General features: G+C 36.3%; 1 protein-coding gene across 2 annotated transcripts in view; it reads right to left on the bottom strand.

Moving 5' to 3' along the window:
* Nucleotides 1-1,472: 1,472 nt before the first annotated feature.
* The window catches only part of sgl (UDP-glucose 6-dehydrogenase sgl), a 35,468-nt gene continuing 9,242 nt past the window's right edge, over nt 1,473-27,698 (bottom strand). Inside the window, exons 5-13 of one of the 2 annotated variants that reach the window (XM_045751377.2) lie at nt 21,817-21,981; nt 20,602-20,799; nt 18,573-18,720; nt 18,069-18,195; nt 15,877-16,048; nt 14,489-14,617; nt 13,090-13,245; nt 11,548-11,704; nt 1,473-1,659 (exon numbers count right to left, since the gene is read on the bottom strand). In XM_045751377.2, coding sequence (XP_045607333.2) covers nt 1,625-1,659; nt 11,548-11,704; nt 13,090-13,245; nt 14,489-14,617; nt 15,877-16,048; nt 18,069-18,195; nt 18,573-18,720; nt 20,602-20,799; nt 21,817-21,981 — 1,287 coding nt within the window. In that variant the 3' untranslated portion in view covers nt 1,473-1,624. The remainder of the gene's footprint in view (nt 1,660-11,547; nt 11,705-13,089; nt 13,246-14,488; nt 14,618-15,876; nt 16,049-18,068; nt 18,196-18,572; nt 18,721-20,601; nt 20,800-21,816; nt 21,982-27,698) is intronic. The other variant, XM_045751378.2, reaches the window with a different exon arrangement.

Here is a 27,698-nt window from a genome sequence, read left to right as displayed (position 1 = left end):
CCGCAAGCACAACTAGGTGAGTACACACACACACACACACTGCCAAAATTAGATAAGCATGCTCTAATTTTCCTGTTTGTGTACACCAGTGTGTTTCTATATATCCTCATTATTTATATGCTGTACTGCATCTACAACTGTATCAATAGTCAATATTGTTCTGTATATTTTATACAGTATAAAGTATGTCTGTACAAGTACCATGTATCTTTACACAAGATATGAACATATGGGTCACAACTTTTAACTGTTTTGTTTGTGTATTTTTTGGTTTGTAATATGAGAATGCTTCTTCCCACACTGTGACTATTAACTGATGTGAATTTGATAGATCACATCTGAAAGATCTAGCTAAAGATCATGATGTGTGGATATACCCACCAAATGAGGGGGGAACGTTGGACAACCTAGCGGACACAAGTTTCACAAAATTTTGGTGGTTTGTTTTCATTGTTAGGGAGTTCTTTTGGGATTTTAGCACTGCAGTCTCAATTTAAACCATGCAGTAGACTGTTTTGCTTTGTCTATCTTTCTAGGTGCCTTAACCAGTTGTTGGCAAGTATGATTACCTTAAAATGTAAAGTGTTCATATACCATAGCTCCCTGTGCCTCTCTGAAGAGGCCAGGTTCTGGCTCATGGTACCCAGGTATGCCAGTAGAACTCTACGACAGATGGCACCTGATCAGTGTATGAAAGCTTCAGGAAGCCAATGGGGCTCATCCCAGAAAAGGCCACCATTATGATTATATGTAAGTGTACATCAAAATTATGACATCACTGTCAAACAACACCCACTGAAGTCTAAGACCTTTGTTTCCTCTAATTCTTTTGTGGTACCACACATGGGTGAATATGGAATGCACAATAAACTACCAGCCACTGGTGGCAAACAATAGAGAAAATAATGTAAAACAACTAACAGGAAATAATTTTTAACTATTGGAATGAAAGGTAGATAAAATAAACATTAAGAGGTCAAATGCTGAAACTACTGGAAGATTAAAATTAATTTATCATAAAATATACGAAGATGAAACACCACAAGTACAACACACTCTACCTGCAACCACAAAGAGGACAAACAGGTTATGAAACGGCATTGACAAGTAGAACCGCATACAAACTGTAATACTGCATACATCATAGTTATTGGTATATAGTTTTAGGTTAGAATACATGTAATTACTCAAGTGTGTTTGTTTGTGCATGAAGGGTGTATTCAATGTAAAGATCTGCATAAACTACAGTTGTATTATATTACAAAAATTATTTTATACTGTACAGTACAGAATCATATCTGGTTATTTTCACAAATAAACTGAGAAAAACAAGAACCTGTGTGTGAAATTAATACATAATATGGCAGCAAAAATCCATAAGCACATATGCTATGCAAATTATTTATAATATGAAATATGTTGGAATATACTGTACTATATCTCAATTAGGATATATAGTCACTGAAAATTAATTAAATTAAAAATAATTTTATATAGCTTCATTACAGGATACAGTAATATCTTTGTTTTTTTTCTTTTTATTAATAAAATTCAGGCATGTATTCTTCCACCAAACTGGACTGTATCCCACCTGATGGACCCCAGTCTTGGCAGGCGACCAAAATTACGGTGTCCACGAGAATGAAGGAAAGTGCTCACCTGTAAAAAAATAAACCAATATAAGGTTAAATAACAAGTACTGTATGTTAGGAAAACTAATAAATACACGAGCTTCAGGCAAAGAGATATGGGTTCCTGCAAATTAAGATTATCTGATGAAACACAATAATTATTTTTGTAAACACTCATCCTAAATGTTATTTATTGTATATTACAATTAAAATTATAATACAAAACTATTACTATACCGTATCTATCTACTTTTATATTCATAAGATTTCTCTGGGAAAGATACCCTGTTGTGTAATAGTTAAGAACCTCACCCCTCTTGCCTTCTAAGCAAGAGAGCATGGGTTAAAGTCTTGGGTAGGATGGGGTGAAAGGACATCATTCCTTCACTGTTCACCCAGGAGTAATTGCAGACCTATTTATAAAGTGATTAACAGATCATATTCAGGAAAAAAAAAATGTGTGATAAGTTTAAATGAGCTGTGGGAGAGAGAATTCATAGCATACAAACAAGAATGAGAAGGCTTCTTCTCCTCTACCCGTTTGTATAAAAAAAAAAGTAAGTTAATCAGTGTTCAAATTCTAAACTCATAAATGCGGCCAGGTAAGGTTGACATTCTATGTTGAGGATTAGGTCAACATCTCAATCATAGTAGAGGACACCATAACAAGGGCAGAAAATATATAGTGACAGGTGTTGATGGACCAATGTCTGGACAGCGTTATTGTTATCTTGAGGTTATCTTGAGATGATTTTGGGGCTTTAGTGTCCCCGCGGCCCGATCCTCGACCAGGCCTCCACCCCCAGGAAGCAGCCCGTGACAGTTGACTAACACCCAGGTACCTATTTTACTGCTAGGTAACAGGGGCATAGGGTGAAAGAAACTCTGCCCATTGTTTCTCGCCGGCGCCTGGGATCGAACCCAGGACCACAGGATCACAAGTCCAGCGTGCTGTCCACTCGGCCGACCGGTTGCAGGTTATTAGTAAGACACCACATATGGCTTAGGAGCTAGGTCATTATAAGTAATTCCCATTGGCCTTGACATGAAGCTTGTACAGTACTTATGTTTATCAAGGTGCCCCCAAGTCACCTACTGACCTTCCTCAGAATCCATCCACAACATTTGCCAAACTCTCAAGTATGTGGCTAAATCTTTTTATCCTGCCCAAGAATTGAACTAAAATCCCTCAGTTGTGAGCCAAAGATGTAGACTAATGTACTACAGGACTATGGTCACAAAGAGTTTTATCAAAGTAGGTGGTCACATTTCTGTTGCATATTGAAGAAGAAGAGCAGCTGTAAGATTTCCATACTTTCTAACAATCATCGGATTCCAGAGAATTGTGATGGCATCCTCAAAGGCCAATAGACAGGATATGGGTATATTTGTTAGCATCCTCAATTCCTTTATTTACACTGATGATTGCTTTAGCTTATATGAACCATCGGTAAAGGATGGCAGGGATTAATAGAATACAGTAGTCTCTATTTGCAGAAACATACACAGTATTTACATGAATTTATCCGAGGACCACCATCTCTCTAGTAGCCTTGACAAGGACAGTAAGCAGGAGACTTGTCAAAAGTTCCCCCATTTTTTCCGATTCTATCCTGCTGGATTTTGAACTGCAGCAGTATCTTGGCATTTACAATTTTGGTGAGTACTGTATGTGGTTCCAGGGGCTTATAACCTAGTGGGTGAAAGCACATCTGCTTTTTGTTCTATGTTGCGGCTTGATCTCGAAGCTGTTGCTCCTTTCGTGTGTTCCATATTACCTTTTACAGAACTGATCTGGAGCAATACTCTCCAAACTGTTTAGTTTTTTAAGTTTTTTCTTTTTTTTTTTTTTACTGCAGCTCTCACTTGTTAAATTTTCAATGACTGGTGGATTTTTATTCCATGGTCCTTTTCTTCATCAATCTGCTATAAGGTAGTGGGGATTATTTGGTAGTTATGATGTGCATTGTTACATTCCACATGCAAGGTCTTGCATTTTTTCAATGTTAAATAACATTTGCCAATTTTGTCGAGTTCAATTGTCAAGTTCACATAAATCTCTTTGTAAGGCTTCGATATCATTTTCAATTCCTAATTTACCAAAGATCTAGTGTCATCTGCAAATCTGATAATGCGGTTTGTAACATTCTCATCATCTCGAATGTTTGTAACATTCTTTGTAACATTAGCATCTGCCTGGTAATTCAACTTTGACAGCCAGACAGAAAAGTAAAGTACACAGTAAAACTACACAAAGTTTATTCTCTGAATACATCATAGACAGCAGAAGGGTCTCATTGTTATCAGACACAGAATGTTTTGATTTGAGAGACAAAGTTACAGAAGAAATCTCGGTGTTTGCAGAATTTGTGTTGGGTGAAGAGGTTGCTTAAAAAATGAGATTCCCAGAAGTAGACACCGAGATTGAATGATTGAATGACTGGAGTCTAGCTTGCCTGTATTTATATCAAATATAAGGACATTGGTACTGTAACGTACAAGCAGCCTGTGATTGGTCCTCACCAGACAAGGGTAGAGTCGGCAAATTTTATATGTCATCGACAAATGAGAAGTCTTAAAACTTTGAGGACTGGCTAGTCTTCATCCACATCTAGAACAATTAAGTAAACTTACAAGATCAGCCCAATCACGTCTAGCTGGTAGTGTTGTTTATTCCAAGGCTCTCAATCTTTGCTTGTATGAAAGTTGCCTAAGTTTTGGGTCTCTCTCTCTCTCTCTGAACCCTGAATCCCTTCCGATGCAATGTCATTCAAAGGATGAGATCTCCATTTTCACTCAGTTTTAGCCCACGTTCAAAAATAACAATTTTGCTTACATGACCAAAACACACTCATAAATATTGCCCAAGAAACTGTATATAAGAGCAGATTTCATCAATGTGTAAAACATCACGAAGGATAATTACTAAAAACAAGTAATGCATTGCATTGTATGTTGAAGTAAGTAATTATCAAAGACGGCACCAAGCCGGGAAGATTGTATGTTCAAATAACCTTTGGATTACCATTCTCTCCTTCCGTCAGACGAATCTATCCGATGCATAATTTTTGTTTGAAACTGGACTGAACTTAAAAGAAAATGTAAAGAAAAATATTAAGAACTTTCTTAATATTATTTTCTTAGTAATAATAAATACAGTACTGATGATCAGATTACAGTTGGTACATTATTTGTATATTTTATAAAGCCACTAATAACGTGTAGCATTTAAAAAATTACTTAAGTAATGATTTCATTGAATTTTAGCATTATTCTGTTGTACTTATTACTGTACTAAACTTTCAAAGTTTATTTACTCAAGATTTGGTCATCTGCTCTGTCGTGTTAATGTCTAATCCACACTATAGTATTATCAATACAGCACTATATTGTGAAAAGGAAGTTATAAAAAAAAAAAAAAAAAAGAATTTTAACTTTACAAAATTATCTTGGATTAAACATCCAAGATATTTATTTTAATCAAACTGGCTCTACTTCAATCACTTCAATAAACAAATTTCACATACCAAGATTAATTTTTTTAATCATATTACATAATATTTTATCAAATGCCTTAGTAAAATAGGCATGAAATGTGTTTAGCAGCAATAACAATATAAAAAAAAAATAAACAAAACTGAAATCTCTCCCCCCATCCCCACATCCCACCTAATCTTGGATATAACTTGTATCTATTCCTATCATTTCAAGTTCCTGCTTAAATCAGTTGTATAAACTTTCTCCAGTGTGAGACCCCCAGATTCACTTTGCATTTTATCTATGAAGTATTGACAATGGATGGTGAGGAGATTTCTTTTCCATCAAGTGTCCATTGGGTTATTCTTGCTGGCCGCTATGAACAGCCCGTCCTCCTAAGGTTTCCCAACGTCAAGAAAACGATCAAATTAGTGTCTTCTCCTAACCTACCAGAGGACCAAAACAGAAAAATGGGACTAGTACATAACTTTCACGAACTGCTTCCATTTTCTAGTACGACTGATTTTTGGCCTTATGCAACACATACGAGTGAAAAGTAACTTTCTTTGTAGGACGAGTTGATATGAAGGACTTTAATTAATGATACAGCCTATTCATTCTGCCTGGTTCATAAATAACGAAGAAAACTAATTCCAATTAAGTACTGTACTGTATTGGATAATCAGTCCAAACAAAGCAGCAAGGTAGGAAGTTTTTCTTTTTTAACTAGAGTATTTAAATATATTTAAAATCAAAAGGTTATTGTATGGAGTTCCCAATTTATGACAGGAATGAGTTCATAATTTTCTGTTGAAAGTTGATTGGTTGGAATTTGGAACCCAATTTTCTATTGTCATAATGTTAAGACATGTTTCCAAAGCATATATTTATTCATGTATATTTATGCATGTATATTATGCATTTATGCATGTATGTTTCCAAAGCATGTATATTTAAGATTTTTAAATATAACAATGAATAAACCCATTTCATTAACCTTGAATCCTTGAATGTAGGTCTATATGTTATAATTACTTAGGAAAGAGGTTCAATTAAGTGGTTTTTCCTTGTCACTGTTTGGTAAATTCGTTTGTGCTCGATTCACCGTGTTCTAAAATTCTGGCCTTGTTTTCAATACTGGTACTAATTGTAGAGTTGTTTACTCTGTATACACGTGTAATCTGTGTTAATATTTCTTCCATGAACACTTTTCCTATTATCAACCATGACTTGATAACTTTAAAAAAAAAAAAAAAAAAAAAAAAAAAAAGGTCCTACAATTTAATAAAAGATTCTACATTGCTCAGTTGGAACACAAATCATCACAAGCTGAGGACCCGTATTTAAGTTTCTAATGAACAATCAAATTTTTTTCAAAATTATCACCTTAACCAGGATGTAGAGATTGTGCACGCTTCAAAATTGATGCTAAAATTTTGTATCTTTTGTAAAGTACAAAAGATACTTGTAAAGATTTTGTGAAGCGCAGTACTGTACTACAGTACTCCGTACAGTCCTGTACTTCTAATTAGTTTCCCCATTCTCGGTTACAGAAAGTCTTAAGCTCACAGCAGTCCCTCTAGGCCAACTACCGACCTCCTGGATGCAACCCACAACAGCTGCCCAACTCCAGAGGGAAAACATTTACTGCCATGGCGAATACCCAATGGACATAATAGCCTGGAGCAACACCAATTCAACTCTGAATCTACAATATTAACACTGATTCAATGTGGCACTAATGCCACTCTACAATACTGTACCCTCTGAGGAAGCATAAAGAGAAGGGAAATATGCCTAAACGCCTGTCCTGCAGTGGGAATTGAATTCGAAAAGAGTTGGGTCTCGAGAGAAAGGTCGAGACCCAACTGCACTACCAGTGGATTACAAGGATAAAGCTTGACAACAAAAAGGAAAGTAAAACACTGTGTTCATTATATTTTGTTATACTGTACCTATCATTAAAAAACCAGGAGTATAAAATGTAGTGTTAATATGCAAAAGTGTTTAGTTTTATTTGCATTAAAATAAAAAATGAACATGACATTTGTCAAAATGTGGAATTTTGACAAATCTGGAAGGGGTCTGCAATGAGAGTCCAAATTTAATTTTAAGGATCCATTGTACTGTATTGTAATGCAGGCACCAACACAACAGTCAGCATGAACCCTCATCTTGATCTATTCTCCTCTCTTTAAATTATAAAAAAAACCTCCTCTTAGACCTCATGACTTACACAAGCAAATTGTTCATCCCATGCCATTATAAAATATAATCCCATATTTTAAATTCCTTCGTCCGCAGATAGACGAGTGCAGGGAGGGCACAAATACAGTATTGTAAACCTTGGCCTATTCAGGTTGTTTAGATTCTCAACCACAGACCAAGACAGGAGGGTATACTCTCTATAATTTGGCTCAATATTAGTTCCCTTCCTGCAGTTAAATTGTTTGTCTATTTCCACTGCATTCATTTTTGGCATTGCACAGCATCGCCTTCAGACCAATACACAATGTTATTTTCAAGCTATTCTTAAGAGCTCTGACATTTTTTAATGAACATTTATAAAGTGATTGCCAATATTTTCCTTTCAATTTTGTATTTCTTCATTTATCATATTCCTTAACTGTTATCCAAGATTTCAATACATGCTTACTCAACAATGACTATTCCATTTAATTTACACTTTTTATCAGAACAAAAACACTCGTCTGTTCTGAAAAGTGTCCCCCCCCCCCCACCCCACCCCTCCAAGTACCTTTCAAACAAGCGATGCCACATCAATTATGATACGTTTTAAGACACTAGTGCTCTTTAGAGTAGAATAATGTTGCACAAACACAAATATTCAAAGATGGAGAAATTGCTGACCTGGAGAGGTTGCAAAGATCTTTTACTGCTCAATAAAACATGACCAAAATACACATCTGAAAATGAAGAAACTAACGTTTCACTCTGTCCTGGACCATTATCAAGTCAGGATACCTTCATGAGCCTGGTTTAAAGATCCCAGAGTCTGGTCAAGATATGTTGATGTTTTAGCTATATCTGACAAAGATTTTGAGAACCTAGATGGGTATTTAGAGGGTCTCAATAGCCTAAAGCATTCCGTGCAATTTACTACGGAAAAAGTTGATAAAAAACTCTTTTGATTGCTTGGTAGGTAGAAGCAATGATCAATTTACATTCTGTACTTACAGGAAAAATGCACCCATTCATTTTTTCTCATATTCTAATTCAGTTAAGCAAAGTGTGCTCACCGGTCTTATCTAAGAGCTTATAGGATTTGTTACCAATCTTTCCTAGAAGTTGAACTTATATTACTGTAATTGTATAAGTTTTGGGGGATTTAGGTTATTCCTTATGGTTCATTGAAAAAGCACACAGTAAAGCTTAAGGCATTCTTTTTCATTAAAACTGTGAGACACCCTTGGAATCCTTTTAAGAAAATAGTTTTGAAATTGCCTTAAAACCCCATTTTTAGTAAACTGACCTGTAACATAAGGATACAAAACAATCATTTTCAATTACTCAAATATAGTTAGGGGAAAGGGTTAGTAAGAATAGGGTAGAAGAGGATAAAAATCCAGGAGGCATTTATATATTACCTTCAACCCGTTCTCGCAAATTTAATAAGTCAATATTGACTTATTAAATATGTGCATAGCTGACATACTTAACATAATAGCTTCCCTTGAAAAGCTTCGTAGAAAACACCGACCTTACCTAACCTACTTAGTATGTTAAGATAAGCATCTTATTGCTTCGTAATTACAATTATTACCTAACCTATAATAGGTTAAGTAACAATTGTAATTACGAAGCTATAAGATGCTTATTTTAACATACTAAGTAGGTTAGGTAAGGTCGGTGTTTTCTATGAAGCTTTTCAAGGGAAACTATTATGTTTAGTATGTCACCTATGCACGCAACTAATAAGTCAATATTGACTTATTAAATTTGCGAGAACGGGTTGATTACCTTGTAGAGATTGTAATGTTAGGGGGGAAGGGGGAACAGGGCAAAATCTTGAGATCAGTATTTGAAGAACATAAGAAAGCATGTAGAATAATGGCTGGTAACAGTGCTGTTACCCCATAGTTGGGGACAGGATCACAATATTGATTTTAAGAAATGTGACAATCTATAAAGGTAACATTAGAACTAGAAGGGTAGTGGAAAGGGTTCTAATGAATACTCTGAATAATTTTTTTTTCTTGGAACAAAAGCTTTACTTTGGAGGATAACTTTACTAGGAAAATGATTCCGAGTGAATTAAAATTAGATCTCAATAAATGGATGAATGAAAGCAGTCCCATTAGCCGCGTTCTTTGGAGTATGGAGAGGATTATGAGGGACAGCATCCAGATGAATACCTCTATTAATAACAACTCTTAGTTCCCAGAATAGCAGGATTACAGAAAGAACACACGACCATATTTCCGTAGAGGACATTATTGCAGGTACATCGGCAGTCGGGAATAGAGGTGACATGGTCGGGCAGTCAAGAAGAACAAGAGGACTGGACCCAGGTTAGCAGCCTCACTAGACATTAAGATGCAAGTCTCATCCTAATCGCACACTCAGGCCTTGACAAAGCACTCGGGAGTGTGAAAGACTGTAAATTCCTTACATGAATTTCACAAATACACAAGTGTGGGTTTTTACCCTATGTTGTTATGTCTGTGAGAAGATACAGACATATTACCATTACTAACGTATGGTAATAATGTGAACCATCATACATATATCAACATAATGAACAATTAGAATGTAGAATTTGACTACACTCGAATTTGGACAATTGGGAAAAGGTTAACATTTATGTTGCTAACAAAGCCTAACCTACTGGTTAGGTGTGGATAATTTCTCTGGTATAAATGGTATCCTTGTAGACACACTAGCCAGCACACAGTTTGAAGACTTGTGACTATAGTTAGATCTTCAGTTTTCAAAGAAGTCTTTATAATAGCTAATATAGTACTTTGACAGTTTTTAAATAAATTTTCACATTAGTGAAAATTTGTTAATATTTGTTGCAGGGCTGGGAAAGCATCACAGGAATTCTCATTTTATGTGATTTTATCATGTACAGTATTAATCTTTCTGAGAAGGGAAGGGTTTTTTCCCCGGTGAAAAATCAGGGGAAAGCACCAAGCCATTACGACTATATAGCACTTGGAAGGGGTCAGGATAAGGTTATGGGATGGGACAGGGGAAGGAATGGTGCCCAACCACTTAGGACGGTCAGGGTTTGAATGCTGACCTGCATGAAGCTGAGACCAGTCGCTCTACCGTCCAGCCCAAGTGGTTGGGCATTAATTTAATTTCGAGTTAAATTAATAAAATATAAAACCATACTCTATGGAGTTTGAAGCAATATAACTGTACTTGGAATGATTTAACTTGGGTTCTGCAGCATTAACAAGATACATGTGGAATCCTTACTCCATACACAGTTTCAAATGTAGATATGATAGAGCTCAAGACACTCGGGAATCTGTACACCAGTAGATTGACGGTCGAGAGGCGGGACCAAAGAGTCAAAGCTCAACCCCCGCAAGCTCAACTAGACGAGTACAACTAGGCGAGTACATATAATGCAAACTGCATATTAATACATATATAAAAAGATTATAATATATTTTAAAGATATATTTTCAGTATCACATAGGTGCATCAATATACAGCTGTCTCAAATTATCCAGTAAAGATGCAAAAAAAACTAGTCTAGAAAATAAAACAATGTGCAGCTATTTCATTTGCAAGAAACAAATTCAACAATACTAAAAGATAGTTTTTAGTGCGATACAGAATAACAAAAATTAAAATAATAAAAATGTTTAAAAATGCTAACGTCATGGACTAATAAATTATGATAAACATTCCTTACCTTACACAGACTCGGCAAAGTTTACTAAAGAACTTGTAATTTGAATAAAACTTAAATGTAAATTTTATATAATACTGTATATTAGTTCATTTTTGTTAACTAATTAAAATTGATAAAATTACCTAATATAAATATTTAAAATTGTTCATATTTTGAAATAGCTCTGTCATGTTCATTAAAAGCTAAATTAATTGTTTAGTATTACATCGTTACTTAATGTTAGGAGGAAAAGGGTATGAGGGTCAACAAATACTGTACAGTAACTGCAATAAAAGCATGCATTGCGTGCAAGTCTGTGCATGTTAATAAATAACCGTACTTTACAAATACCATCAATGTCGACAACCTAAAATGCACCCAATTATAGGTACAGCACAGTTTCAAAATAATTTAAAAACAAGTGGTTACTCCCAATGGACACGTGTTTAAAGGAAAAAGTGTAATACTGTATCTATATGAAAAACTAGCCAACAGTCAGAAAAAGCTTGCCCAATCATACATTTTGCTAGCAACAAGCACACTAATACATCATCTTTGTGTCCCCACCAGAGGATCTTAGGAGAGTATTTCGAGAAAATCTCTTCCCGATTGTTTCGGTGTGGAAGCCTAGTTTGATCAGTGCTTCGTGGTCAAGAATCTTGCGCCCATCAAATATGAATGCTGGCTTTTTCATCACTGACAGCATCTTTTTGTAGTCGTACGTCTAGAATAGAAATACTATAAATAGTTCAAGTTGGCAACATTTTGCAGAGAATACATATACTGTACCATTATATATAATCAAAATAAATAATATAAAATGAGAGAGTTGGTTAAGTGACTAGTCTATTAATGGATTCATAAAAAAACTATTAAATTATAACATTAAATTAATGTTCTAGCTACATCACATAATTACGCAATCCCCACTGCTTAAATTAAGCCATGTAGACAAACGCTGATTTGCAAGTGTGTGTTCCTTGAAAATTAAGTAAAATTCAACCCACACAAATCACTCGGCCCTTTGAGTGTGGCACTTCTGTTTTAACCCCATACTTGGGTTTAGATGGGGCAATTTTTTTTTTTTTCTTTATTTAACATTTGTATGGTAAAGTGACCTAGATCTTTGCATGTAAATTTATCTGCTATCACTGAACAAAAACTTTGTATTTTTAAAGATCAAAATAAATGTATTCAAAAGAACCCAGATTTTGTTATTTTCTAATAAAAATATGATCCAATTATCCCAAATTAGACCATAAGTGTTCCCAACACATTATAATAAAAAATATATATTACATTACATATATATATATATAATATATATATATATATATATATATATATTGTATATAATCAAAATAGCCATATAACTTCTTAATGTTTGAGAGGAAGGAGGCGTTATCTTTGAGGCTTTAAGTTGTATAAACTTTCAAATTATAAAAGGAGGTGCTCCTTCCATAGTAACACTGAAAATCACTAAAAAAAATTTTTTTTACAACAGTTATAAAAACAATCAAAATTACTCAATACTAGGCATAAATACTCCCAATGTGCATGACAAATACAAGGAATATGCATAATCATCAATCTATTGCATGTATTTTAGTAGCAAAATTAAAACAAATTTTTCAATTTTTTTCCTAAACGAGAAAAATGATGCTATTTACAATTACTGTACCATAATCACTATAGAACTCATAACGGTCTTGGGCGGGAAAATAGTACAGTATTCCTGATGGATTAAGATCATCCATGCAGCAGATCTTAATCCATGGGATTACATTTTCTACTGTCACTGCTAAAAAGTTGCAGTGCCCAAATTCTTCTTCTGATAGCCAGATATCTATAAACAAATGTTAAAAAGATTTAAAATCTACATTTGAGACATTTGGAACAAGTTCTAGTTCCATCTACTAATTTATCTCAATGCTAGCTGATGGCCCATTACATACATAGTATCTGCATCCCTATTCCCACACCAGTATTTCCTTATAATACTCCTAAAACAATTACTAAAACTACTAGCACTTAAGGTACTGTATTTGTGCATTTATATACCGAAAGATTATCACAGGAAACACAGCAAGGCAATTGTATTAAACTCACTGTGAATTCGTCCCACTCCGTGAGCACAACAATGGCATGGGCGTCTTTGACAGCTTCATAAGGGTCAGAATAGATGTGTATCAATTTTTGGACACGTTCAGGATCACTTGTAATTGCTAAACTTGTCAGGTCGTGTTCAATTTGTTTACCTTCCACCTGAAAAAATTATGATAATGATGCAAAATGAAGTATATTAATATAAAATAATACTAGACATAAGTGCATATATGCTTAAGTACTGCAGCTACATAGGAAAAAATGAAACTAAAATTCTGAATGTTTTCAGGTTTCAATAACTTATCAAGGGATACCATGACATTACTTGTATTCCTTGATAATGTGTTGAAAAGTAAAATATTCAGAATTTTTGTTTTTCTCCTATGTGGATACTTACGAATAACTGAATATTTATACAATATGTATGTATATATACATACTGTACATGGGTGTGTATGGGTGACAACTGCATGTCACATGGGTGACAGCTTCTCCCTCGCGTCAACCTACCCTGGCTTTGCGCCCTGGAGAGGCCACACTAGACCGACAACCAGAGCTCAACTCCATAATCTCCCAAGACTGATGGATGCCTACTAATATATATGTATGTATTTATTTATTGGCCATTACCTGTAATTCAAATGCAAAGTACAATGAAATACAGTGTATTTAAGTCAGAGTAATGGCTAGCAATGTATACCACTTTAGAGATAAAAGATACACCTGCAGATGTTATTTAGTTAACTTGAGAGAAGACAGTATACATACAAATTTCAAATACAGAAGTAAAAGCATACAAAAGTAATAAAGGGTGCAATAAGGTAAAGTGCTCAGAAGGCAAAACACTGGTGCAAAAAAACGAAAACCTTCATATTTATCACTACTGTAACTAGATCAACTGCATTTAATATATGCATTATGAATGACATCAATAGTATCTATACAGTATTCCTGAAGCCTTGTTCCTCCGTCTAGTAAGATACTGCACACGACATCATCGATCAATATCTTAGGCACCATCCAGTCTGACTAGTAGTAATTGAATAGGTGAATCACATGGATATCTTATGTTTTTACAGGCAAACACCTATTTAAGATGTAATTCAGAACTCGTTTCTTCTCCTCTTATCTGTCGTACACGTACAAGATGCGAGTGACAGTCAATTTCAACATGAATTTAACACTGAGTTGCCATATTTCAGGACTCCAATAGAGGAATTTTATGAATATGGATAATTATGCCAATTGGCTATTTTTTTAGGCGTGTGCATCACATTAACTATTAAAAATAATTAACATGTTAAACTAAACTGTAGAGCTTCTTTCTATTTTGATTATATAACATTTATAAATAAGAAGTGCAAAGACCTCAGATATAAATATAAATCAAAATAAAATATACCTTCGTAAATGTAGTCAGCCTTTTCTTATTGCAGTCGCACTCACAAGACAGACTGCTCTTTCTGACTTGCAATGTCTCTTCCTCCTCCTCCTCCCTGTAAAAATGCACGCCGTCTGCACACACACGGCGCTATTAGGACACGCCGTTAATTTAAGTTTTACCAGAAACGAAGTTGGTGAAAAGTACGTACAAAGCAAAAGTCCGGGTATTTTTAGTGCGTGTAAATTTCGCTTGAACGGAGATCGGAGTACCAAGAAATAGATACCCAGGAAAAACCCAGATATGTGGTAACCCTAATCCTCAACATCTATTTCACAAATACCACCTCACCTTATATATTCTAAGAACTTAAATTCTAAAAAAGATGTCTCGCTTAATCAAAAGTTTGCATTAAATATAACTGGGCACATTACAGTGTGCATTATTGTAAATAATGTCTTCAGTAGTTCCTTTCAATTGCTTTTCAAACTTTCTGCTCATTTCATTTAGCCACCTGATCATTGAGGGTTACAGGTTCTAGGTCCTAATTTTCCATGTTTCAGAGCAAATTCACAATCTATAGATTTTTTGTAGATGAGAATAAATTAATTTCCTTATACAGTATTGTCTATCCTTTTACATGACTGAAGCCCAATTTCTTTAGTGTACAGTACTTAAGAACAAATTGCTAATTGCATACCAATTTCCATCCACCTACATTGGGAAACACATTGCAAGTGTTCTTGCATTTCATTTTTCATCCGATTTTGATTGTATTCGTCATTATGCAACAAATCTGAATGACATGAAAGGTTTGTTTTTGTAACTACAGAGCATAATTAGGTTAACAAATCCTTCCACGTCCCAACCAGTTAACAGTAACAACCTCAAGAGCACAAAAGCTCAGTATTTTGGTTGTGGCAAAAAGTGCCAACAATATTCAAATGTAGCAAAGAAGGCCTGGTCAAGAACAGGGCCACGAGGACATTGAGTCCAGAAATCATCGCAAGATAACCATTGTAGACTAAAGGAGTGAAGGCATTTATGGTCACCATATTTAAAAAATGATTTACATTTAAACGAAATTAAAATTGTTTCCACCCTTTATGACATTGCGCCTCTAATCTACTTATGCTTTACAAGTCCAACAACTTGGGCTGGATGGTTGAGCAACAGTCTTTTCATGCAGTTCAGCATTCGACCGTCCAAGTGGTTGGGCACCATTCCTTCCCCCCTGTCCCATCCCAAATCCTTGTCCTAATCCCTTCCAAGTGCTATATAGTTGTAATGTCTCCACCCCCCTTATACTCTACAAATCAAATGAATGCACTACCCTGAAGATATCTAAATGGTACTACCGAGTATTAATAAATGCTCTATGTTAATCTGGGAACAATGTAAACAGTTACCTTGGGGTCATATATGTTGAGCCGGGCGCTTTCTTCCAGCAGGTGAGAACATACATAAATGGCAGGACTTTCCCTAGTGTCACCAGTGTTCTTCTTGAAAGCAAAGCCAAACACAGCTAATGTTTTATCTGTCACAGTATTGAAAAGGCACTCAACAATCCGCTTGGCAAATCTGTGAGGAATCAACACAAACATCAATTTTAAGTTAACAAATTATTAGGGCATATTTAGCCATGTTAGTTTGTTTTTATAGTGAAATTTGAACTAGATGCTTTAAAGCTACTGCTAAATGTATCAAATATCAAAATAGCAATAAATGAAATCAAGCTGTCTCAGAAGACTAGCATTATATATATTGCACTGTACAAAAGTTAAATTTTAATAGTCTACAGCACTTTCAATTAACAGAAGTTACACATGAAGTACATACAGTTTACTGGAAGAAAACATTTTAGCAATTATTTTTGCAACAGTGAAATGTAATAAAATGCTAAACATAAAATATGCAGGCAAACCAATTATATATAAAAGTATCAAAAACAGCATATAGTGAAACTTGTAGAATTGGAGCACTATTATTCCCCCTCCTCACCTAGGTAATTACACACAAACACATGTACACAAACATGCTGGAGGGAGTGACAAGGAGACTCCTGACATAGATAAAAAAAATTCTAACTGCTAGAAAGATGAGGGAGGTAATCAGAGCCAAAGTATCCGACTGAAGGAATGTTATTAACAGAGTACCACAGGGTTCAGTTTTACACCCATAATGTTCATCTATATAAACGATCTACCAGAAGGAATACCCAATTATATGAACATGTTTGCTGATGATGCTAAGCTACTAAGTTAAGAGAAACAATTGTCATGCCCTTTAAAATGACCTAGACAAAATACATATGGGAGCAGCATGTGAAAATGTAATTCAATGTGAATAAATGCCATGTTATGGAATGTGGAATAGGAAAAACAAGGCCCTACACAACCTACAAATTATGTGAAAAGGAATTAAAGATCTAACAGAGATCTAGGGGTTGTTCTGAATATTAGTCTGTCACCAAAAGAGCACATGATGAGCACTGCACCTGCCCATCTATTCACTCTCAACTTAGTTTGTAACAACTTTTATAAATCACATACCCCAGGTTCAACAGCTGCTTGAGAAACATTTCCCCATCCACCTTAATATAACAGTTTCTCCTTAAAGTACCTGTTACTTGTGTTTTGTCTACATTCAAATGTTAGTATTTTTTAACAAATTTTTGTTTAAACAAATTTGCATATTATCCTCGACTACATCCTCAGCTCACAAAACAGGGGGACCCCCATTTCAATTTCTGGGCAGGATAAACAGGTTGGCACATTTCCTTTCAACTGATGGCCAAGTTCACTTACCAGTAAAATAGGTTCTTAGGAATTAGGCAATTGGTGTGGTTTTCATCCTGAGGAAGGTCAATAATTTGGGCTAGGGGACCTTGATAACTTTCAGTACAGGCTTCCTATCCTAACAGCAATAATTAAACATTATACAGTATTTCAAATCTGATATGCAGTACTGTATTCTTAATCCACACCAAGTTACCGAATGACCAAATGCATGTAATGCATAAAGCAAATACCAATGGCATATTAAGCAATTGTCCCAACATCCTACATTATCAAACATTCACTCATTATGTCATGCTCTATTTCCCGATTCAAATCTCATCCGATTATTGAACAATACTGCAAAAATTCCATGCCTGCACATCACTCTCCAGAGGTGCCGTCATTATGAAACATAACGCCAACCGAGGTAATAAATTAAAAATTAGCACTCCATTTACTTAGGAAGTTGCTCCTAGACACTGATCCTTTACATCATTTGGGATTCGCTTCTAAACACTTACCCCTATGTCAGTACCCATGTCTAAAATTCATTATTAATAATGGAGAGTTTGCTCACTACAGAATACAATATTGCAAAAGATAGCTTTTTTAAATGTTTATGTAAATTAACAGATGGTCTCCATAAAGACATTCAATTATCTTGTGATTCTCTGCATTAATTTGTCATCATGATGCATACTAAAGAGAATAACATTTGTCTTTTGCTCGATGGATAGTGCGTTTTAAACACCTCAGGGTATTTATGCAGTGTTAAGTAAAATACAAACATAATGCACCCAAAATCTCATCTCAAAGCTCACCTGGTTCGCTGATATTCATTGATATCTGTGACCTGCTGCCAGTACAGAGCCACTTCAGGCAGATTTAGGCACTCGGCAATGTAAACAAGGTTTAGCAAGTCTTTTTGGAAGCAGCTACCTCCAAATCCTGTTAAAAAATTACATTATATATTATACACGGTATTATATACTGTATATTAAACACTGTACAGTATATTATATACTGTATATTATATATTATATGGTGTATATATTATATACAGTATTGTATATATATTATACACTGTATATTATAAATTATTTACTGTATATATAATATTATTTACTGTATATATAATATTATATACATGCTGAATATTATATTATATTCTGAGAATACTTAAGAGAATATGAGGCTTGAGGAGTCTGAAGCCTGGTGAAGGCTGATACGAGGAGTCAGCCAAGGCTTGGCAGGAGTGGAGCTAAACTTAGGGAGCTACCAAGGGGCCCATACCAGAATCACACATTTAAGAAACATCTACTAACCAACAGAAGCTTGCAGGAACTTTGAACCAATCCGTGAGTCTCTGCCCACAGCCGCCGCTACTTGAGAAACATCTGCACCGGTAGCCTCACAAAGAGCAGAGATGGCATTGATACTAGACACACGTTGGGCAAGAAAAGCATTTGACGCCTGGGTAAAAATTGAGAAACATTAATTCAATTATATAAATATATATATACATCTTATTTATATATATATATAGGGGGGGGGGGGGTACCACCTCTAGTGCATATATGTATGTGTGTGTGTGTGTGTGTGGGAGGGGGGTGTTGGAGGGTGTTGAGGAGGGTATGCAATGGGGGGGAGGGCAAGGAGCAAATGCACTGCTTTGAAATTCAAAATATAACAGGTAAGGAAATTCAGTCATTATTCTCTCCTATCTATCCTCATACCGCTCCTGTTTCTCCCTTTAGTTCCCTCCTTCAATTCTCCACCTTTTCCATCCCCTCTTTTCCCCAGTCATCAATAGGTCATTTGTCTGTTCCTTGAGAGGTCTCTCTCTTTATCTGATATAGCCAGGATAGAACATTAGCTGGTACTTCTGGCTTTCCCCTAGTCCTCTTTCTTCCAACCTCCAGCCCTCCCTCCTGCCTCCATGTTTGACCTCTCAATCTCTCCACTACCTCCAGGCTGGTTCCCCAATTCTTTTCTCCCACTCTCTTTTCAGTGTTGGTTTACATCATTGGTTGATAATTGACAAATCATGTACCAGTCATCCAGACCACAGTCTCTCGCAGGAATCGCTTCACCTCTGTTCCTGGCCATGCCGCAGCTAGGCAAAGGGGTTAGTGACCTCTAGTGATTAGCCCTTGGTATGCCAGAGGGCTGTAGAGGCAGAGTTTCATAGCAGTTCTGTGTAAAATCTTAAAAGGAATATTTAGTGTAGATTGGGCTGTGTTGTAGGGAAGACCGAGGCTGATTGACCAGGGAGTTGTACATTTGGTTGTACATTCCTGGTTGGAGGAGAAGAGTAAGGTAATTTAGTTTTACTTATTATTAATTTAGCATCATTGCCAGCTAGGGTATTCTAGATTGGGAAAATACTTTATTTTATTAATAAATTCTATATTAAAATTTATTTGGGATTTTAGTTAAATTTTCCTGTTATTGATCTTTGAGCATATTTCACCTGGAGCTCTCTTCAACTTTGGCATTATTCAGTCATCCTCCAAGACACTTCAATAATTAACCTAGTTGAAGTAATCTTTCACAGTGAAGTTCCAGAATTTAAAAGTTTTAACTTATAATTATCACTTCAGTAATTCCCAAGAGTAAATTCCTAGTCCTTGTGAGTCAGGTCCATGACTTACCACTTTGGGTCAGGTCAAAGTAATTATTTTGAGAAAATGTCAAAAGGGGTGGTGGCAGCAATTAACAGGTGTGGTATCAGTAAATCCTGCATCTAATTATCCCATATCCTGGCAGCAACTTCCCATATGATAATTAAATTCTTGGCCCATCATGGAATAATTCAGTGGCATTCACTGCCGAGACGACTGGAATTATTCTGGGTTTTGTATGCATATTAGTGGCTAGGATAATTATTAAAGCTTACATTTAAAGATAGCATTATAAAGGTAGTCATTACAGGAATTAAAAAAAAATATGGTATGGGTCTGACACTTAAGATTTAAGGTTTGAATGTACAGTATACACAATAACCAAATATTGGCAAGATCCTTGTGCATCAATAATTAATTTAAGAATTTTAAGTACAACAATAAAGTTCCAAATATATCTTGCAGGATGATTTCACACGAGTAAAAAGAAAATAAACATGATTGAAATCTTGAAGGAAAGAATGATATGGAATAAGAGATGCCTACATAAAGAAATGTTTCCTTAAACACTTATGTTATTCTGGTGGTGTTCAAACATTCGACTCTCTTTAATATCATAAAAAGCTTCTATTTTCTCCAGTAGCTTCTCTTCCTCACTAATGTCCACTAAAACATTTCATAACCTTTTATTACATTTTTAGTAATGTTTGCACATCATTCATAAACATACCAGTTTAGAAAGTTCAGAAGACCAGGTGCTAGTTGTGATGATTTTCTCTGTTGGAACCCAATGGTTGTAAATCCAAGTGAGCTGTGCAACTGCTTCATCGCCCTCAGACGACTCCTCACCACCAATCAACACACGCTCGGGATTTAGAAGATTTTCAATAGCAGTACCCTCAGCTAAAAATTCAGGATTAGACAATACCTGACAAAGTAAGAGGCTTTGTTTAGAATAAAGAAATTTAAACTTATATAAAGTAGTAATTTTGACCAGACCACACACTAGAAGGTGAAGGGATGACAACGTTTCGGTCCGTCCTGGACCATTCTCAAGTCGATTGTAATTCTCACAATCGACTTGAGAATGGTCCAGGACGGACCGAAACGTTGTCGTCCCTTCACCTTCTAGTGTTGTGGTCTGGTCAACATTCTTCAGCCACGTTATTGTGACTCAACGCCTGCAAGTAAGCAATTTATAATATAAATTTATATTATAAATTTAATTAAAATTTATTTGCTTTAAAGTAATCTATATCTGAAAAGTCTAAATATTACCTCATAGCCATGGCACAAATAATGTTTAGGAAACCAACAGATAACTATACAGGGTAATTTTGTTTGGATATCTGAATCTGATTTGCACTTTGAATTAAACTGCTAGTTTTACACTCTTGTTTTCTAAGTAGATAAGGTGACCCAGCACTATTAGTGTGGTGTGGGAGTTCAAGCATGGTTTATACATGTACAGTATTGCTAGAATTCAAATCATCCCTTCAGTATGTTAGAAAAGAATGGTACTAATTTATTGGGAAAAGCTTTGACAAAGCTGCCAAAATAAGACAAAACCTGGGTTGAGTAGAAAATGTAATTGAAATTATTGGTAGCAGTATCTTATGATTGGCTACGATTTGAGCATGTGGCTCAACGTTAAAATGACAGATTATTCGGCATTAGTTGGTACTGTTAGTACTATACAGTAGCCTTTAACTAGGGGATTAGTTTTACATCTGACTTCGTCAACATGAATTCAAACAAGATAGGTCTCTGCAGGCCTAACAAGATTCATTTTAGAGAATGGAACACAGTGTTTCCTATCCTACTGCACAGTAGAGGAACTTTACAAGATACTCAACTGCTATTCAAGCCATAGAGCACAATTCCTGCACCACAGAAAAATAGTGTTTGAGAGATAATGAAACTAATGTTCATAGACTTCATTTACCTGAAAGGACACTCCAGGTCTTGTGTTGGCTGACAAAATATGAGTAATGGATTCAGCGGCACGTACAGGAACTGTTGATTTCTCCACCACGATCTTGTTTCCTTCCGATACCTCGGCAATCGTCCGAGCACACATCTCTATGTGCTTCAGGTCAGCTGCTCGACCCTAAAAAAATATGGAACAGTAACAATGTTGCATCATTTAGCCTATTATGTTTGTATACTCTAAGAAGTATCAAAGTAAACCAATTATAGATACAAATCTAAGGAGGGATAAAGTTAATGCAAAATTGTTAACATAAATCTTATAAAGGATGCTGGATAATCTAGTGTGCTGCTGAGGTTTGTAAACTCGCACCTCATTACTGCAATGAAATGTATGTGTCATCTTTACAAATTTTAACATACTGGTACTGTACTAGAAATTTGCATTAAAAAATAAGATGATTGATTATTAAGAGTAAACATTTTAAATGGACTACTATTAAGACATTAAATACACAATGATATAAACATGGGTTTTTGCATTAATAATTACGCCATATACAAAATATTGCTCATTTCAGTTCAACGAAAATATTATTACTAACCGCTTTGTTTCACATTTTCTCAGATAATACAAACAAATATGAATTGACAAATTATTTTCCAGTTTAAGTCCTACAGCCCATAGTCCAATAAAAAGTATTGTATTTATTTTGTCTCTGTACCTCTAATTACTTCAAGAGGTTGTTACTTCCTCATTCATTGTAAAATCATATAATTCAATATTCATTCTAGGAACCTGTCTTCAGGGAGGAGGTACTCTGCAGCCAATCAGTTCAAAACCCTTACATATTTAGTGCTATTATCTACTCCCTATCCATAATCACCTTAGATTATGGTTAAGTAAAGGTAACATTACATTAAGGTTTCTTTTCTTAGGATAGGTTAAGTTAGGCTTTGTTATGTTTGGTTGCCTTAATACCAGTACAAAATACATACCAAACATGTCAAATATGAAACTGGGTATTCCCTAGAATTTATTTTACAGATAACCATATTCTTCACACTTTCAAAGAAAATGAGCAAAGACTTAATATTTTAAACTAATGACATATAATTCAATAAAGTTATAACTTGAGAATATTCTCTGTTTAGGACAACAGTTCACTTGCCAGTTTACAAGTAGATTATAATTGGAACCATAATATGCTTTCAGACCATTGCAAATATTTAGATACTGTAACTATCCAGGTGGCTTGAGGGGACGGGTGGGTTTTGGTATCTTGTTCTATTCACTTTACTCCGAGAGCGAGCTCCATTCTAGATATGTAACACTTTCCGTTATGTTGTAATTTTCATTAATTTTTCTAAAGTAAATATCCTCTTACTATGTCAACTTTGAGGTCCAGGTAAGACTGAAATGTCACCACTAAAATTTCATGTACCTGTAATTAGTTTTCTCAAGGGACAGGAAACCTGAGTATGTATAAAGGTCAAATTACTAACCCTCCCCAGGATGCAACTCTACAACAGCTGACTAACTCCCGAAGACCTACTAACTGCTAGGTGAACAGAGCCATTGGGAGAAAGGGAACATACCCCACCATTTCTCTCTCACCTGGTATACTCGATTGGGTCGAAAACGAACCCAAAATACACTAACGAGACTGTGTGGATTGGGTTCATTGTTGCCACCCAGGTTATTGACATTCTCTGTATACTGTACCTGTGGTACATTCTCCACCTAGGTATCTCTTACACCCTCTTACCATACCAGTCCTGTAACTGAATACAGTAGTTCTCTTTTATTCATTTCCAGGAATCACCACTCTATGTCTCAACTGACAATCCCATATCCATCTATTAGAAAATTTCATAAATTTGGTATAAATTTATGTTGCCAGGTACAGGAAGCCTGAATGAACATTATGTATATTTATTTTTTATTTTTTTAATTATTTATTAATTTTATGTATTTATGTATTTATTTATTTATGTATTTATACATACACGTGTAAAAAATTAAGTCCCACATTGCTTGATTTGGGTAATTATTATTTGTCAAATATAGATACTGTTCTTAAAATATTCCCCCATTTTGCACCCGCAAGATATCACAACAAAATAACCCACCTAGGTGAGTATAACTGGACCAGTTGATTGACAGTTGAGAGGTGGGACCAAAGAGCCAAAGTTCAACCGCTCAAGCACAAATAGGCGAGTACAACAAGGTGAGTACAAGTTTAGGGGCTGGTAAATGTTAATCTTGTTTAATAAGCTGTTCACTTGAGATAGTTAAGCAAGTCCCAGCTGTGTCTGGGTACAAGTGACAGGATGAACAACCCAGCGGGTTTTCTTCCTATTGGGGAGTGTTGTACATGCTGCTATGGCGGTGTGTCCACTCACACAATGAGTGCCGCTGCCTAATAACTCTTGCCCCTTGGCAAGTTTATTGGGCAGCGGCACTATTAACTACTAACCTGCCCCAGAATGCAACCCCACACAACAGTTAGTTGCCCAACACCCAGGTACCTATTTACTGCTACTAGCTGAACAGCCGCATTAGGTGAAAGGAAACGTGCCCCAACCATTTCTGTCTTGCTTGGGAATCGAACCCAGGAACCCCGATTAAAAGTGAAGAATAAAGTCAAGTAAAAGATCTTCAGCATAAAAACAAGTTCCCTAAAAAAATTGACAGCCATTAAAATATTGGTCATAATAAATGGAACATAAATGGAAACTGCTTTCTGTGAAAAGCATTTCAAGTCAGGCGAGCTGTCGAAACACTTGAGACATGCAGACATGCTCCTATGGCAGACACCCCTCGTATGTATATAGGAGAGCGAGCGTCAAGACGTCCCCGGCATGATGGCCAGCAAGTGGTAGCTGGGAGTCACCTTGCGCCAGCCGCCGGCCACCTGGTCAATGCTCCCACCCTCCCTCCTGGGGAGCCCTCGCCTCCACTCCCACCAATATTCCCCTTCATTCTTTTCAATCCTGTCCTTCTAAAGTACAGCAGAATCGCCCCCGTCTAATGCTGAATGTACATACTGCAAGTTACGGCGTATGCCAACTTCTATTTAATGCATTAAAATACTATCTATATGCTGTACTTGATTTCAAATACAGTAAATTTTCTATAAAAAAGGCCACTTTTTGATATTAAGTTTTATTATCACTGTGTAGTTGTAATTAGTTACATATACAAAGCAAGAGAGCTACAAACATGGTTCACTTAACTATAGGTAAAACTCTATATACGTGGTCTATCCCCTCGTTACAAGCCTACACGTGGTCTATCCCCTCGTTACAAGCCTACACGTGGTCTGTCCCCTCGTTAGAACCCTACATGGTCTATATCCTTGTGTGTGTTAAGTTTCATCGATAACTACTGTTAATGTTAAAATAAGACATCTATGACAACGAACTGTAATTGTGCCTAGTAATCCTTGTTCATTTCTGTGTATTGTTATTATTGTGTATTATTCTAATCTGTTTGTGTCAAAAATTCTTACAATGTACTTTTGAAAACATTTTTTTTATTTGAATTTTACTGTAATTATTCTACTTAAAATCATCTGTATTTGTAAAGTAAAGATGTAAAGTACCTGTAAACATTTTTTGACACTTTCACTGTAAATTCTCTAAAAATCATCTGTTAGTTTAAGGACTTGTCCGAAACGCTATGCGTGCTAGTGGCTTTACAAGAATATTTCAACTTTAACTCTATGTTCTCTGTTAACCCCCAATGTACCTTCTTGTATATATATAAATAAATAAATCAAATACGTACTATGAGTCAATAAGGAGAGTAGATAGAGCACGCGCGCGCCTGCTCTATCTACTCTCCTAACTACTCTATTGTTAGGGTACAGTGCTGAATTGTACACGCGTACAGTGCGGAACAATTATGTACAGCTCCAGCACAACGAGTTCACTGAAGACAGCGTAATCTCATCAGTAAGTCCGTCCACTGAGGAGATTACATAATCACATTTCAGGATTGAGCAATACCAACCGTACTAATCTGGCAGTGTTTCGTGCACACGCAAACACGGCTAGGACGAAGCCCCAGAATTCGTTAACCTGGCGACCTTGCATAGTTTGAGAGATTGCTAAATCATTGTTGGAGGTCTTGGTAATCTGCCGCTCTACTTACATATTCAACAAATTTGCAGTAACTCTTAGAATATAGCTCCCGCTTCCATTATGCTCATCACTGGCAAGGACAATTCAAAATTTGTAATTTTGAATTGTCCTTGCCATTAATTAATGGCTTATGTACTGTACTACAGAACTGCAGTGGTGGTCTGTGGCCCGGGTTACTCAACCCGTCATCCTGAATAGTACATCGCATTTTGCCGTATAAATCTCTTAAGGCCAAACGCTGATGCACTCAATCATGGCGGCTCGCAAAATTTACGTGATGTCCCGGTTTCTATTCGTGTGTCCTCAGTTAGGTTAGGTAATTTAGTACACCGTTCAGTTCGCCAACGGGTTTTAAAACTACTAAATCTTATCCAACCTAGCCGAGCCTAACCTAATACATCCTAACCTAACAATATATATAGTTTTCCACAATCTGAAAAAAGACCATTGTTGAACCCGTTGTTGTAGGATTTGACACCATAGGCTACTAGGTTTCGTTTATTTATCATTTACCTCGGGGCAAAATTTAATTTAGGTTTCGTTCTCCTTTCTGTACGGGACATTGTGATCACTACACTTCTACAGTCTCAAGTGAATACACTGGTACCAGGGCTCGACTGTACAGTACAGAGGCACCGGAACAAAGTAGTTAAATTAGTGAATTATGCATCTCATGCCTATCCGGTGGACGGTACCGGAAAGGCTAGTCACCACAGTTTCAGGAAGTGGACTCGGGTGTGTTCTTCAATCTAAGACAATCACGATTGCGGGGAACTTGCTGCAGTTTTCACTCGTCTAAAAACCATGCTAGCCGGTGTTGCCTTCCACACAATTTAGATTAACGTCAACTTGTCATTTAAAACTGAAATAAACTCACGATAAAGGGTGGAAGATACGGGTGTAAAGGGGGGAAGGGGGTGGAAGTTTGGTGTAAATTTAAGAGGGAACTGGGCAGGTTGGAAAAAATGAGATAAGATTATCACTGGAGATAAAAAAAGTGAAATGAAAGGTATTGAGGAGGAGGTATAAGTATAGATTAGGGAAAGTGAGGATTAGATCCAAGAGAAATGGGGAGTGGAAGCAGGATTAAGTGAACTGTGAAGGTATAGAATGGGCCATAAGTGAAGAGTAGAATGAGGAAGGGTCGACACAGGGAGGGGGTGGAACGGTAGACGAGTCAAGAGAAGACAGGATAATGTAGGAATGACCAGGGTTGAGGAGGGCTGGCATGGTTGGTGTGAGTAGAGAGATGGCGCGCGACCTTGCCGGCAGGTTTGACCTTCCTGTCGTCCTGTACCCTGACGTCATACCCACCCAACACCCCCACACCCTGTCTACAACAACTCTGCACCCCTGTCACTTCCCCACCCCCTCCACAAGCTGCCAATCCTCCCTTGAAACACAGCTAAGGTAACCATCCGTGTGTGCCATTGAAATTGTACAAACAGCTGCCACACGACTTACAGCTGCGCAATACGCATAACAAGGATGACAGCTGTGCCAGAATCGTAGTGTGTGAAAGTCTATATGAGCGACTGGGAGAAGATAATACCTTCAGTATCGTACAAAAAAAGAATGAGGACAGAGAGGAGACAAGGAGTGGGAGAGGGGGGGAGGGGGAGGAATAAAGACAATCCTATCCCCCTGCCGATCCCTTCACCCCCCCCCCCCCCCGTCCCGTGGAACAGCAACGTCATCACAGTCCTGAGACGATGGCTGAGCATGCTGTGTCACGAAGGTGAATTCCGA

Source organism: Procambarus clarkii, chromosome 23, assembly GCF_040958095.1.
Source record: "Procambarus clarkii isolate CNS0578487 chromosome 23, FALCON_Pclarkii_2.0, whole genome shotgun sequence".
NCBI lineage: Eukaryota > Metazoa > Arthropoda > Malacostraca > Decapoda > Cambaridae > Procambarus > Procambarus clarkii.
The sequence above is the reverse complement of the archived record's forward strand: the minus strand, read 5'-3'. Positions and strand labels throughout refer to the sequence as shown.